The sequence below is a fragment of the Panicum virgatum genome, chromosome 9N (assembly GCF_016808335.1).
Source record: "Panicum virgatum strain AP13 chromosome 9N, P.virgatum_v5, whole genome shotgun sequence".
NCBI classification, from domain to species: domain Eukaryota; kingdom Viridiplantae; phylum Streptophyta; class Magnoliopsida; order Poales; family Poaceae; genus Panicum; species Panicum virgatum.
In genome coordinates this window covers 14,505,511-14,522,242 of record NC_053153.1, presented here as the reverse complement: position 1 = coordinate 14,522,242, position 16,732 = coordinate 14,505,511, and the positions used below count along the sequence as shown (strand labels likewise).

The window sequence follows — 16,732 nt, the reverse complement described above, 5'->3', positions numbered from 1 at the left end:
ATAATTTCATGTGCTACAACTTTGGTAGTCAACTCAGAGGCTAAAACATTGATTAAGATGGTTGAAATATTCAGTCTTCGCTTCTCTGTTCTGGCTGTTTTCAGCAGGCCGGGCAATAGTGTTTTGCCTATAACTTGGAGTATACTAACATTAAGAAGCTGAAAATTTGTGAGAATTTAGGTCATGAAATTTTGTGACCACTTGGTTATTCAACTCACATCCAAGAAGAGTCATATCCAAGGATGAAAATTTTAGCAATATCCCATAGGATATAAATTGGAAGATGAGAGTTCGATTGTACTAGAGGTAACTTTATAATTTCATAACTCTAGATTTAGGTAAAAAAAATTCAAAAATTTCCAGGGCATTCCTAATATGATTGTGCACAATTTTGTCTAACCAAGCCTAGTTCCAAATTAGATTTTAAGGTGGTCATGTTCTCAAGTTCTCAACTTGCTATCTACACAGAAAACTCAGCAACCAAAGGGCTAGTGTTTTGTTCACCAGGAACAATCTACTTGGCATAAAATTCTCAAATTTTTGCAGAAGATGCCCAAGGTAGTGAGGAACATTTCATCTAGTCAACACTAAGGCCAGTTCAGATCGTAACAAGGTTTAATGCTCAAGGTTTTGAAGTGATGTCAAACCAGAAAACAGATTGTCCAGAGAGTGAGTAATTTGACCATATCTACCAAACCACTTGACAAAGATAATTCAACATTTTACAGTAAGTTCTTCATCAAGTTACCTACAACTTTTGTGTTGAATGATTTTTCAGATAAGCATCTTAAGGTGGTCGAAAAATTCAGTTTAGGCAGACTGCTCCGAGTGGACAGATTTGCAGAAGGTTATTATAAATTTAAAAACACTAAGGTGGGAAGCTTCAAAAATTCTCATATTTTTACAGAAGCTTGGAATTTTGCGTAGCTACATTTCACCTTACAGACCAAACTCATTTTGAGTTAATCTTCATATTTTCAAAATTCGAGGAATCTAGAATTCCAGATTTTTACAGATTACCTAGATGATCCTTAATGATGAATTTGTAACCTTTTTGATTGGGATTTCTTTTAAACATTTCTTTGCTAAAGGTTTAGGGATGAATGCAGAACCTATCCGTCCTCACCAAGGAAAAGAATTGCCAAGTAACATTGGTCTTACGTGGTTAGCTTCGGTGGCATACATAATACGTCTCTCGCTATATAGCTACTCGATATAGATATCTAGCCTAGGATTCGATTTCGAGTTAGCATACCTGCAGAAGATTGACAGTATATAAAATGAACCTTTCGTGCCAGCACTCACGAAAGCGTTCCCATTCATTACCGATCACTATAGAATCGGCATCCATACCATTACCGCCGTATGGACAACGTTAAGCATACGTTATCGAAACAACGTATTGACTGAGTACCGTCTTTGACGGGGAATTGAATTCCAATTTCGAACCATTACTCCCCATATAATCAACCGCAGTTGGTATATGAGCAGCAGCTCAAGTAGGCCACTGCTTGAGCTTCAGCGTTCGGCTCGCATCACCGACGGGAAGGTCAGACTCCCTCAGCTGACTGAGTAAGCATACCTCCGCGACGACGATGTAGTTACAGAATTTAAATACTGAAAAGTAATGTGCTGGAAGTTAGCCATACAAAATAAGCTACCTGATTATACCCATAAGATCCGCTAGGGCTTTACGTTCTAGACTTGTCCTTGGAGATCCTAAACTCTTTCAAAAACTTTAGTAGTTTTGAAGTCAAGTTTTAATTTGTTGTTTTGAAAACCGAGGCTGTCATCTCTGGTAGGCTGTCTGCGAGCTCTGATGCCAGCTGTGGCGGAACCACCCAAACTAACTGGGCCCGGGTGCACTGATCTTTGTTGCTAAGCAACTCTGACCCAAATTGGCACTCACCGGTAGTTCCTCGAGTGAAGCCTCGATAAAAGCCACGCTATTCCAGGATCAGCAGACAACACTCACACGAAGGTGAGCCCAGAGATTACAACACAGAATAATTCATACATCTCAGAGTTTGCAGCGGAAAGGAAAATTTATTACAAACCATGTTCAGAGTAGCAAAGTACTACAGAGTTCCAAACTACACAAATTATTCAAGTGTCATAGTCTCAGCGGAAGCAATAAAACATCTAACGAAAGGAAGTGACGTATCGATAAAGCCCATACGAAAAGCGTCACTCAGGGGGAAGGGTGGTCAGCACCAGCTGAAGGACCATCCCACTCTACAGACCAACCCGGAGGCAAGGTACACGACCAAGTAAGACTTGCAAACAGATCCTCGAAGTTAGTACCTGAAAAACAGTGCCACAAGCAAGGCTGAGTATACTAATACTCAGCAAGACTGACCCGTCACCGGATATAACATAGTCCGATAACTAGACATGCAAGGCTTTTTGGTTGGTTGGTTTTGTTTTGCCAAAAACACCACTAAAGGTTGATCCTTATTTTCAGATTTTATTTAGCCATCTTCCAGTTGGATTAACCATTCTAAGTTTGCATCTAACTCTACACAAACATGGTAGAGCAACCATTTAATCAACCAGCAGTATTATCATCATCATATTCCACTTGTTACTCTGTGTGACCGAAAACATTAAGCAGTCTCATGCCGTGAGAGGCGGACGATTCCGAATCGAATTTCAACCTGGCCAGGGGAACCTAGACCACACGTATGGGAACCAAGTCACCCACACAACATTTCCCCTTTCTTTCCAGTCCGTGGATCCGGGGCACCCTCCCCGACTACAGAGCCCGACGTCTCTGCACCCGTACGTCCGGACAAAAATAAACCTACCTCTACCAAGAGGGTGCAAGGTCGTTCCACTCGCCGGTCCAATCAGGTACTTCAGCTTACCGATTACCATATTTCTCGACATGTGGCTAGTACTTTCAAACGCTTAACGAAATGAGCCACACCCCGCGACCTTAGCCATTTTTGACTACACCAGCGGGGTATCACAACTACACAACCCCGCCGTTGTCCTTATATTTCAGCAGGAATTAAAGTCAGTCAACTCCTATAATCTCGCGAAAGGCAGGAAACCTCTCGACTTTTACCGTACCTAGTTAGCGGGGCAACTAGTCGAGAAAAAGATCCGGATAACAACCATAGGTACCTAGGGATCATGCACCTAAGGTTTTCGATCAACTCCTAGAAAACGTAAATGCGCAATAAAATTATTACAACATATACAAATAGTAAGATGAATATAAAGCGTAAAATAATGGGATTATGCACCGGGGCTTGTCTTTTTGGGCACTGTTCAAAAGTAGCCTTGGGCTCTTCCGAACATTGGTTCGGGTCTTGATTCAAGTCAGTATAAATAAGAGAAACACTCTCCGGAGTGGTAGTATTCGCGGGCACCAACTCGTAATCACCGCCGAGTAGATTTACCGTTTCTATATGCATGCAGAAATGATATTGTTACAACATGATATAAACATATTTCTTTCCTTCTCTATAAAGTTGTAGTCCGATATAGCATGTGTTTGTTGTGGTGGTCTTAGTTAACTTTATTTTCTGGGCAATCGTTTATAGAGTAGTTATTAAATTCACTTTACTTCATAAAAGAGCTGTGTGGTTTGGTTTTCATTTTTATCATTAAAACATAGCATGCTTTCACTATTTCATAACAACAAATCTACTCATGAGCTAGTGATGAAAAATTAATGTAACACAGATTCGAATTTAAGCATTCATGTATAAATTTCAGCATCTAACCATAAAGCAATTACCACTACTAACTCATGTAGGTAGATCACTCTAGTTACTTCATCTTTTTGTACATAATTTTTAATATGGATTCTGGTCCTACAAATTTTACGAGAGCAACTTAATAGCATATACTAAGCACTGAAATTTTTCCAGATTTTATACACTTATACAGCAGAGGTGATAAAAAGAATAAAAACAGCAAGCCATTAACAAAGATTAATTCTACAGAAAGTTTTAATAGGGATATGGTTCTCAAATTTTTACCAGAGTCTAATCATGAGCTAGACATACTCCAGAAAAATTATCGAGCTTTATAACCACCATATAAATTAGTTATGCATTTAACTTAACATGATTTAACATAAATTTCTCAAGGTGCATTTAACCAGTACTGCATATGAAATTTTTATTACAGATAGAACATACTCTAAACAAGACCATGTCCAAAAACCAAGATCCGTTATGGTATAGATTACTCAGAACAAAAATAGTAAATGTAGCCCTAAGATGCAAAGCATGATTATTCACCAAAGCAAAACTCAGTAACTACAGTTCAAAATTTTTAAACGGGAACACAGAGCTGAAAAGAGACTTTAGAAATAAATATAGGTTTTTCTGAGCACAAGAACTATATATGAAGAATTAAATTGATTAAAAAAGCATAAAACATGGTATATAGCAATTGAACTCTAATAAATCTGAAATTTAGGTATTAACAGGGTTTCAGTTGCGCATGCACGCAATAAAAATTCCAGAGCAAGTTCATGTGCATATGTTCCAGTATTAAATCATGAAAGCTAGCAACAGATTAGAGAATCTTGATTGTTCCAACATGATAACTGTTTTGGTTGTGTTTCATCTTTTTACTGTGATCTTAGTATTCCATTAGTGATAACATATCCAAAAATCAAGGTCATTTTCTGAGTATAACTTCATGAACATGCATAAGGTGATTTTCTTATTCTTTTTCTCAGATTAAAATAAAAGAAAAATATGAACATGTGACTGTAACAAAAGTTGTAGTTCTTGTTCTAAGGATTCCAGAACAGTTGAGTTTGCATTTTTACGATTTTTCTACGAATTGTTATGTATTTTCAAAGTTCACAGTTTTGAAGTTTAACCGCATTTTGCAGTTTCACCCCTGGAAGTTTTGGTTCTTTTAATTTGGGGTCCCTGGCAGAACTGCACAGAACAGAGGGGCGGCGGCGCTGGGATTTCCGGCGAGGAGAGTCGCCGGTGGCGAGGGGAAAGTGGGGGAAAAGGGAGAGGGGTTCACGCCGCACCTAATGGTGGTCTTGGCTCGCCGGGAGGTGGACGGAGGAGGCGGGTCCGCGGAGAGGGGCGGCCGGCGGTGGCTCTGCTCGCCGGCGTCCATGCTCCGGTGAGGGAAGAGGGAGAGGATGGGTCGGAGAGCTTCAGGAGGGCGATGGGGTTCCATTTCAGGGGTTGGTTCGGGGCGTGGATGGCCAGAGTAAGGAGCTCCACGGTGAGCTGCGGCTCGCCGGTGTTACTGAACGGAGCGGCGGCGGTTTCTGTGCGCGAGGAGGGTTGTGTTGGCCTTTTATAGGCAAGGGAGGAGGGGGAGGTCGAGCTGGGGGCGAATTTGCCGGGGAGGACGGTGCTGGGGGAGGCGCGCACGGCCGTGGCAGCTCGGCCGGCCATGGTGGTCGCCGTGGCGAGCACAGGAAGGGTTGGGGGCGCGTGGCGAGCTCTTGTGGCGCCAGGAAAGAGTGGGTTTGTGAAACAGGGGGCGCGGGGCTGGTTTTGGGCGGAGGCCCGACGCGTGGGTGGCCAGGTGGCGTCTGCGCCGGCGTACGGCGCCGCCGTGGGCGTGGTGCAGGGAGACGGAGGTGGAAGAAACGGTCAGTGGCAATTTCGTAATTAGACCAAAGTTCCAAAACTGAGTTCTGTAATTTCAATTTTTCTCCATCTTCTTTGCCTCAAATGAAAAAGTGTTGAATACCACTTTTGCTCAGTTTTTCGAGATCTACAACTTTTGTGTTATGCACTTTTTCATTCGAGCAATGGTTTGAGAGTTATTTAATTATTTCAAAAACTGCCATTTTAAGATATGTATCATTTCATGTGAATTTTGGCACTTTTACTCCTAGGCTTCAACTAGGTTTTTGTTTGAAATGGCATGGTGAATATGTATATTCATTTTCCTATGCATAAGTGCATTGGTTTGAAAGTTATTTTTAACTTCCTTATTACTAGAAATTGAACTCTTGTTGATTTAATTTGTTTGAATTAGTAGCTCTTCACAAATCAAAGAATGGTTCCATTGATCTTTGCATTTGAGGGCTTTCCAGTTTGGGTTTGATTTGCATAGAAAGTTTATAGCTCATTAGAAAATATGTATTTTAGTGTCTTATTACCACACATGTCAAGTCAAGTTTAAAAGTGTACCAAATATTGTTTTTCAAACACATTGCACTCAAACACATGCACACAAGTTTGCAAGAACTAGACATAGGGTTCTTATCTAAGTTTTCTTAACTTATTTGTGTGTGAAGTTATGTTAATTGCCTGGCTTTGGTTAAACTGACACCAGAGGTGTCACAGAAACCGTAGCCGTCTTTGAGAACTTGACTTCCACACGCGTCATCCTTCCCAAACCCCACGACACCATGGCCGCATCCAGCGGCGGCGCTGGCGCCGGTACGATCTCCGCCGAGGCGAGTGCCGCGCTTGGCGAGGGCATCGGGCTGGTGTTCGGGCGGTGGACCGCGCTGTAGATGTGTCATGGCCGATGCCACGACGACTGATGAGCTGTAGTTAAGGAGAGACGTAGTATTATATTTTACGCTTTCTTTGCTTAAGAAACAAGAATTGTAATGTGGGCCGGAGGCCGTGAGCATGGAGCATAAAGCTACCCGCGTGTAAGAGGAGAACTGAGATTTTGCAATTGAAGAAATGAACTCGGAGAGGACAACCTGTCCTCGTTCCGTTCCCCCAACTTATCCACCATTTGTGCGTGCTCACGTCCCGGCGATCGCCGGCGGCCAAGGGTAGTGACAGTGGTATCAAATTCGGTCTCCTCGGCACGCTATCGCTCGACTCATCCCTGGTCAGGTACGCTTCACCGGCGTTCCGACTTTGCTCCGCCGATCCTACTTGGGATTTCGGCGTCCACGCCCCGCCGCTGACTTCCAGTCACCGACGGCCACAGCAGACCGCCGGTTAGCCGTTCCGGCGCCGTCGTCCACTCCAATTCCTCTCGCGCCGCTTAGGATATAGTGGGGTTCCGTTGATTTGGGGGGATTTTCTTCACGTTCCTGGATCTCGAGATTTGGTTCCACGGGTGGAGCTGTAGTCCCAACGATCCCGTCGACCTTGATCCGGCAAACGATTCGGGTTGTCGAGTTGATTTTGCCAGCACATCGCGATGCGTTATCCTCCCGTAATTCCCAATCACGCTAGGTCGGTTTGCGGAGGGATTCAGCCACGGCGCCACCAAAGCCATCTGTTCAGACACAGTTCGTGCTGGACGCGATGGATGATACAGCTGTAAGGGATGATGCTCGTTGGGAGCGCATGACAAAAAGCATTGATCTATTGTTCGCGCGGATGGGAAGTTTGGAGCACAACCAGCACCTTACAGCGGGCCAAATAGACATCAGTGTGCAAGTGATTGAGCAAGTTCTGAAAGATCAGGCCGCTCTCACCAAGCAGATCGAGGCTACAGGACAGGCAGTCGCTCAGCTGACCTCGCAGCAGCGGAATCCACATCATCTTCCTGTTCATCCAGATTCGGATCACTCGGCTCACCAGGTTCCTCGTCGCCCTGCGGGTACCAATACTGATTCTGAATATCATGGTGGTTTTCAGGGATTTGGAGAGCATGCGCGACATCACCGACATGCTATCCCGAAGCTGGCTTTCCCTAAATTTGAGGGGGATAATCCACTGATCTGGAAGGATAAGTGTCTGAATTTTTTCCAGCTGTATGAGCTTCCCCCAAGTTTGTGGACATCAACAGCAGCAATGAATATGGATGGCCCATCTGCGAAGTGGTTACAGATCTACAAGCTCAGGTATGGTTTGGGTGATTGGGACCAATTCGTTTCAGCAGTAGTTGATCAGTTCGGTTCTCATGACTATAGTTCTGCTATGAATGAGTTGCTGGATCTCACACACAATTCAACTCTAGAGGAATACCTCTCAGCATTTACTGATTTGCAGTTCCATGTGTCTATGCGTAACCCTGGTTTGGATGAGGTGTTTTTCATTTCACAGTTCATCAGAGGTCTGAAACCTGAGATCAGAGATGTGGTACAGTTTCAGATGCCTGCTACAATGATCAAAGCAACACAGCTAGCTAAACTACAGCAGCAAGTTCTTGAGCGAAACAAAGGCCATTCTTCTAAGTCTTATGGCTCCAACAAATACACTGTTGGCTCTTCTAAGGTGGAATCCAAACCTCCATTTCAGAAACCTAATTTGTGGAAGGAGAGGAAAGTGTGGGAATATCGCAAGGCTAATGATTTGTGTTTCTACTGTGTGGAGAAATTTGATCCAGCACATGTAGCTGTCTGTACTAAAAGGCCACAAGCTCAAGTTAATGCATTGGTAGTTAATGATTTGGACATGCCTCTCTCTGAAGAAGTCATTCAACAATTACTTGATGAGGATTCTCTACCCACAGCATTTGGTCAATTATCCCTTCATGCCCTGGCTGGCACTGAAGCATCTGATGCCATTAGGCTGCAAGCCAAAGTGAAGAACAAAACTATGTTGATTTTGGTGGACAGTGGGAGTTCTCACAGCTTTGTCAATGCTGACTTTCTCTCTCAAGTGGGTATTGTTCCACTACCAACGGTTCCCTTGCAAGTCCAGACAGCTGATGGTCATACTATGGTTACTGACCAATGGGTTCCTGGTTTTACTTGGTGGTGTCAAGGGCACACTTTAAAATCTGACATGAAAGTCCTTCAGTTGGGTGCTTATGATGACATTCTGGGTTTTGATTGGTTGCAAGCCCATAGTCCAATGCATTGTGACTGGCAGAACAGAACTATTGAGTTCCAGGAATTGGGTAAATCATTCAAGCTGCAAAGGATTGCTCCACCAGCTCTAGGGGTGGGGAAGCTATCAGCTCGCCAGTTGTTGAAGTTCTGTGTAGGAAATAAGGTCAGTGCTTTTGCTATTGTGGACATTCTGGACACTACTTCTGCTTTACCTATACCTGCACCTGTTCAGTCTTTGCTGCATGAGTTTGCTGAAGTATTTCAGAAACCTGTTAACCTACCACCTGTTAGGACCTATGATCACACTATTCCTCTTGTGCCCAATGCTTCTCCAGTTAATTCAAAACCCTATAGATATTCTCCTTTGCACAAAGATGAGATTGAAAGATAGGTTAAAGAACTATTATCAGCTGGTTTGATTACACACAGTACCTCTCCCTTTGCATCACCTGTCTTGTTAGTTCAAAAGAAAGATGGTAGTTGGCGATTTTGTGTGGATTATAGGAAACTAAATGCCCTTACTATAAAGAATAGGTTCCCTTTACCTATTATAGAGGAGATTTTGGATGAATTGGTGGGCACCAAATATTTTACCAAGCTGGATATGACAGCTGGTTATCATCAGATTCGTATGTGTGCTGAGGATGAGCATAAAACTGCCTTCAAGACCCACCATGGGCACTATCATTTCAAGCTCATGCCCTTTGGCCTCACTAATGCACCAGCTACTTTTCAGTGTGTTATGAATGAGGTTTTGCAGCCTTTTCTCAGAAAATTTGTACTTGTTTTCCTGGATGATATTTTGATCTATAGCAAGACTTTGGATGAGCATGTACACCACCTCAGAGCAGTGCTGGAAAAGCTCAAGTTCCATCAGTTTTATCTGAAAATGAGCAAATGTTCCTTTGCCCAGTCACAAATTGACTATTTGGGTCATATTATTTCCCAGGATGGAGTTGCTACTGACCCTTCCAAAACTCAGGCAATGCAGACTTGGCCATTACCCACTACAGTCATTGAGTTAAGGGGTTGACTGGGTATTATAGGAGATTTGTGCAGAACTATGGCATTATTGCCAAACCACTGACTCAACTCTTAAGGAAGAAACAATTTCTCTGGACAACAGAAGCCACTGCAGCATTCTGTGCTCTGAAACAGGCTATGACACAAACACCTGTACTTCAGTTGCCTGATTTTTCCCAGCCCTTTGTGGTGGAGACTGATGCTTGTGCAACTGGTATTGGTGCTGTCTTGATGCAAGGGGGTCGTCCTATAGCTTATTTGAGCAAGGCTTTGGGGCCAACACGCCAGCATCTGTCCATTTATGAGAAGGAATTTCTTGCACTCATTATGGCTGTGGAGAAGTGGAGGTCTTATCTGCAGAGACAGGAATTCATTATCCAGTCTGACCACAAGAGTTTATCTTATCTCTCTGAACAAAATTTGCAATCTGATTTGCAAAGGAAAGCAATGACCCGCTTGATGGGTTTACAATTCAGAGTGGTGTACAAGAAAGGCAAGGAAAATTTAGCTGCGGATGCATTATCTCGAGTGGGACACTTAATGGCAATTCAAGCAGTGTCTGAAATCAAACCTTTGTGGCTGCAGGAGGTTCTAAATTCCTATGTCACAGATGCAAATGCTCAAATTCAGCTGACTCAGCTGACCCTAGCCTCACCTGATCCTCAGGGGTATTCCTTGATGGATGGCCTCATCAGATATCATGGTCATATTTGGATTGGAGAGAATACAGCAGTCAGAACTAAGATTATTGCTGCACTACACTCCAGCCCCATTGGAGGCCATTCTGGCATTCAGGCCACTTATTACAGAGTCAAACAGCTATTCCATTGGAAAGGCATGAAACAAGATGTTGAACACTTTGTCAAACAATGCACAATTTGCCAACAAGCCAAGCATGAGCATTCTCATCCAGCAGGACTTCTCCAACCTCTTCCCCTTCCACAAGGTGCATGGCAGGATATATCTCTGGATTTCATAGAGGGATTACCATTGTCAGGGGGCTCCAATGTCATTTTGGAGGTGGTTGATCGTTTCACTAAATATGCACACTTCATGGCACTCAAACACCCTTTTACTGCTACTCAAGTGGCTAAATGTTTGCTGGATTCAGTGGTTAAATTGCATGGAGTACCTAGAACCATGGTTTCTGATCGTGACCGAATATTTCTGAGTTCAGTATGGAAAGAGCTCTTTACCTTGCTGGATACCAAACTACTCTATAGTACAGCATATCACCCTCAAACCGATGGTCAAACCGAACGAGTTAACCAATGTTTGGAGATGTATCTACGCTGTGCAGTGCATCATACTCCTCACAAATGGAAGTCTTGGTTATCCCTAGCAGAGCTGTGGTACAACACATCTTGGCATTCATCATTGGGGTGTTCTCCATTTCGAGCTTTGTATGGCCATGATCCCAACATGGGTGCTACACCAGTGCTGACAGAGACTACTAATTTGTCAGTCACAGAGATGCTGGAAGAAAGGGCTACTCATACTGCTCTTTTGAGGGAACAGTTGGCTATTGCCCAGACTCGAATGAAGCATCAAGCTGACCGTAAGAGGTCTGATAGAATGTTTCAGGTGGGGGAGCAAGTGTTACTGAAACTCCAACCATACGCTCAAGCTTCAGTGGCGAACAGACCTTATCCTAAGTTGGCTTACAAGTACTATGGCCCCTTTGCTGTGTTGGAACGAGTTGGTTCTGTGGCCTACCGCCTGGATCTTCAACCTGGCTGTTTGGTTCATCCAGTATTTCATGTTTCGCAACTCAAACCCTTTACCCCTGATCATTCTCCAGTCTTTTCAGATATCACTAAGCTTGCTGATTTGAGCGCAACTACACTGGAACCTGAGAAGATCCTACAAAGGCGGTTGGTGAAGAAGGGCAACAAAGCCATTCCACAGGTTCTTCTGAAGTGGACCAGCCTACCCGAGTCGTCCGCTACATGGGAAGATTACTACGTCGTCAAGCACCATTTTCCAAATGCTGTTGCTTGGGGACAAGCAACCTCTGAAGGGGGAGGCAATGTCATGGCCGACGCCACGACGACTGATGAGCTGTAGTTAAGGAGAGACGTAGTATTATATTTTACGCTTTCTTTGCTTAAGAAACGAGAATTGTAATGTGGGCCGGAGGCCGTGAGCGTGGAGCATAAAGCTACCCGCGTGTAAGAGGAGAACTGAGATTTTGCAATTGAAGAAACGAACTCGAAGAGGACAACCTGTCCTCGTTCCGTTCCCCCAACTTATCCACCATTTGTGCGTGCTCACGTCCCGGCGATCGCCGGCGGCCAAGGGTAGTGACAAGATGGAGGTGGAGAACCAGTGGGGCGGCCACGACTCCCGCGCGAAGGCCGACAACTTCGCCGCGTCCGTCCTCTCCTGGCTCTGCAACTCCAAGGGTACCTTGCTGCACCCTTTCCATCAACATTCGCCTCTGATTTTATTGGCCTTGATGCGGAATCTTGTAGTTAAGGCGTGTGTTTGATAGTGGGTTTTGAGATAGTTTTGAAATCTGCTGGCTTCGTCCAGAGAATTTGGAGTTGGGGCCTATTTTATTAAGTTCTCTTTACGTGTGCCTCAATTGAGCGTGTATTCGAAATTCTAGGTTATGTGCATGATTTAATTCTCTATAGGAAGAACACCACCCTTTGTGTGAATTGATCATTTTAATTGTTGTGATTATTTATTGGGCAACATGAGGTTTTCTAATTCTTTGTTGGGGCTGCCCTCTTGGATTGTCATGATCTAATCTAAATAGTTGAAAGATGATCATTTACACCAAATTGCCATAAAATAGGATGGGTGGCCTATTTGGCATAAATTTTGTGATGAAATCGCCAAATTGTCATTAGCGTGTGTTGTGCTGACAGCGTTGAATTGCTAGCTTATACATAGAAACATATTAGTATAACGGACACTGACAAACTGTAGTGATTCTAAGCTGAATATAGGTTTATAAGTTGAGTGCCATGGTATTGCGTTGATCAAATACTTGAGCAACAATGGTTATCCAGTCAGCTGCTTTTGGCACAGATGCTGCCTTGGCATTAGGTTGTTCTCGTACTCTTATGCAATTAAAGAAATATGGACAACTTTACCACCGTTAAGAAGGTCTACGGGTTTGGTTGAGTTTTAGGGCACATTTGTGGCACTCTATTGCTTTATTGTTAGCCACAAACTCCATATTTGATACTTTGTGCTTAGCCTTACGCTGCCTATAAACTCCTAATGGATTCTGTTGCCCTCAGGGGAACATAGCCGTATTCAATTGGATTCTGTTTATTCATCTTTTATTTGAATACTGGAATTTTGGTTCCCTTTTTTATGGCTTCAGTATAATTTTAGGAATCAAGATTTTGCATCCAGTTTTGATTTTTCATGTTTATGGTTCAATTTTCTGAACTTGGAAACTTTTGTATCCCATTTGTATTGACAAGGTTTCTTTTCAGGCCCACATTATTTCGAAGACTTGGCGGATATGATGGATGCCGAGATATCTGAATTGTTCAATGCCGACTTTCAGGATAATAGTATTGAGGAGGTAGTTATTTCCCCTGTCTATTCATGTTCAGCATCAACCTACATTTTAACTGTTAAATTGATAAAGTTTTGCCCCTGCCGAATCTAGTTCGGTTAAAACTGTATGGGTACATATTTTTTATTACTGTTTTCAAATGTGGATCTGTATGCATATTTCTTTCTTACCAAAAACGATGTTTGTTCTTGATTTAACATTAGCTGAATATATGTATGTTGGGGTACGCAGATGTCACTTTTACTCTTGTTGATCAGCACATTAAGGATTGTTGTACTTGCTTACCCTTCACGTGAACTAATTTATTCTTTCCAATTGGTTATGTAAAGGAGATGTCAGATGTGTTCAAGACATGAGTGTACTGTGTACATGATATTACCCATTTGGATCATGACACCTGCCTTTGAGTTAATTGTTATGTGCCAGATGGGGAGCCCAAGAAGTAATGGTTGATAAGCACTTGGATGGTAATGGACATTAATCTAATTTTACTGAGTGAATGTTGGGGTTGGGGAGTTCATGTGCATTACGTGACACATATTATTGAAAAAAATAGCTATTGTTTCCTCAGATGAATTTGATCTTGTTCTATATGAATTACTATATCTAATTTTTCTACACGGGACTCTGAAGTTATTTAAAAGTCTATAGCACACAATCTGATTTTTTTTCGGTAATCAAGGGCAAACTGTATTAACTAAGTGCTATTTATTTGTGCAAAGCATAACATATGTTGATTAGTTTCACTATTTTTTTTGTTGCAAACAGGTCGCTAAACAGTTACTGATTATGCATGAAGAATGCCTGCAAAGTAACTATTCGTCTATAGAGAAGTTAAGGAATTCACATGTTCAGGGGAATGCTGTTTCCCAAAGTAGACAGGTATGTACTAGTGGGTGCACATTTCTCGTGTGTAAGATGGGGACATTAAACATCATTTCCTTCCTAATTAGAGCTGGGCGACCATAGTCACTTGTTTTGGGATATGTTGATTTGAATGTAGCCAATAATTTATTGGATATCACATAAGCTTGCTTTCATTCCTTCCATTAGCTGGTTGGAGCAGATTAGTTTCAAAATTACAATTGACCCAGATGTTTGGCTGTGAAGCCTACCAGTTCATTGGAGCTTTTGCTTAGGTTTTCCCTCAACAAAGTAAATTTGAGGAGTTGCTAGCCTTGCGAATACCTTGAGCTGATATGTGTATGCTATATTGACTATGGAGGTTGATGTTGATATGAATCATTCCAATATTGCACCTTCTAGTAGAGTAGTTGATATGAATCATTCCAATATTCGTAGCTGAGGTTGAAATCTCTAGAAGTCCTTAGCAAGTTGTTATTGAACCGCAACAGTTTTGCTGGAGCCGTGCTTGGTACATACGCTTCTTAACTGGTTTTCTTCTCCTGAGCAGATAGCGGGCGACGATGACGACAGTGATAGCTTAGATGATGATGATGACGACGCGTCGATGATGGATGATGAAGCAGTTGCCACGCCAAGTTGATGGCGGTGGACAGGCGAAGACCCTCCAAGCCACCCCAGATGCCGATGGCTGGACTGTTGTGCCTCCTAGGCGTGGTCGGGGCAAGAATTGAGGAGCGTAAACGTGGTAGCTGCTGAGTTTGTTACCGAAGGTTTTCTGAGCGTTGAAGTCTGAGTATTACTACTATAATATGTATTTCTCTGAATCGTCAGGGAAGTTGAGTGTGCAGTATGTTTTCCTGACACTAGCTTCAAGCTGCGCACTACGACTAGTCTTGTGATTAGTATGATGTAGCTTGGGGCTGGACATGGTAAATATAAATCCAACCTATGATTGCTACGACTAATTCATAGTGCGTAGCTATGAACAGTACATTTTGCTTGGTATAAATGAGCCCAACCTATGCACGCTAGTCTTTACGCTGATGACGCGGCGGTTTTTCTGAATCCAGTCAAAGAGGAAGTGCAGTTGGTGGCTCTCCAAATGTGTTTCCCATAAGATGTGAGGGCTGCAACTTGGAGGATGTCCAGGTGTAGTAGGATCACAACTTGACATACCCACCTTGAGGTGCTTGCCTCCAAGTACGTCATTGTTGCTGCAGGGAAATCAGGGTGGACACCACATATCCAATGAAATGCTACTATTGATGCAGGGGGTTGAGCAGCAACCATGGCCACCACCTACACTGTTGGTTTTTTATAGCGTTGGTGTTAAATTCAGGCCAACACCTTGGCCATCTTTTGGTTGTCATATAGCTGTTGTGCACTTAGGCAGCATATGGTTCAAAGAGCAAATGCAAGATAGAAATACCAGACTGTCAACTGGAGTTGTGACATGGCATCAGTGGCTGATCCAATTAGTCATCCCCTGGTCTGCTTGTGCTCTGCAATGTTGGATTGGTGAAGTGACAGTTTCCATACATCAGCAGCTAGCGTTGAAGTGCTACACAAGTGCAGCCAAATTAGTAATGTTCAGTGATGGGTATTGGCTGCTATTTACTTGCCATCATGAGCTAGTCCAGTGGAAGCTCTCCTGGGTGTCTACGAGTAGTTGTTGTTTTGCCAGCAGCATCAAAATGTGGCACAATGCTATGGTTGATGTGATATGGTCGCTGGAGACTATAAAGCTGAGGTTCTGTGATCTTTTGTACAACAATTTCCAGATTAGTCAGTTAGTTGCTCAGTGGATTTGTAGGCATTTACCAAATGTGAATCCATGGATTTTCTCACTTTCAAGTATGCTACCTGCTAGAAGAATCACGCTACCAGTTGTTGTGCATTGGTGCCTGCATATTCTATTTGGATGCATGAAAAAGATGATAGTTCAATTGACCAGCTGGCCACAGGTTGTGATCTGTATGGTATCTTGGCTCGATACATATGATAGCTGCTTGTTTTATAATTGCAGAGGCTGTGAGTTAATCCAAGATCTACCAAATACAGTGGGTGGCAAACGTGAGCTTCGTCAGTTACCTTGTTTGGTGGGCGCAATTCACATTAGTAGTTCTGACAGTGACAGGTTTACTAGATCTCATATTGTGTTTTGCATTCTTACATGGGACCCTGGCAATTTCTTTCCTTGGGGGCAAAGCGATTTTCATGGAGGGGGGAACACCAAGCAATTACAAGGATCATATCATTGCAATTTTGGTTTATATCTGGAAAGTACGATGAACACAACTGATGACTTAAATTCATTGGGCCAGTCAGAGAAGCATTGGCAGCTTAACAGTAGTTGTTGCTGGAAGGATGGATGTTGCAAACCTCTCCTATATCAAGTATTAGGTCAGATCAGGAAAGATTTGAGTCATCGACAAGGCACTGATCCAATATGGATTAAGCACTTGGTTGGCATACCCAGTTTGTTCACACAACAAAATGCTACTACTACAGGCATAGTCATGGCATTGCTTTTAGTGCCACTGATCCTCAAGATTCTGATGGAGTCATGGGATTCGGGAGGTCAAAAAAAAAATTTTTTGAAC

The 16,732-nt window shown here is 43.0% G+C and overlaps 1 protein-coding gene across 1 annotated transcript; it reads left to right on the top strand.

Moving 5' to 3' along the window:
* The first annotated feature begins 11,991 nt into the window (after window positions 1-11,991).
* LOC120691823 (pre-rRNA-processing protein TSR2-like) lies at window positions 11,992-15,117 on the top strand. Its single transcript, XM_039975019.1, has 4 exons — window positions 11,992-12,126; window positions 13,177-13,268; window positions 14,031-14,144; window positions 14,677-15,117. Exons 1-4 carry the CDS (start codon window positions 12,033-12,035, stop codon window positions 14,767-14,769), a joined length of 393 nt encoding a protein of 130 aa, XP_039830953.1. The 5' UTR covers window positions 11,992-12,032; the 3' UTR covers window positions 14,770-15,117.
* Window positions 15,118-16,732: the final 1,615 nt, after the last annotated feature.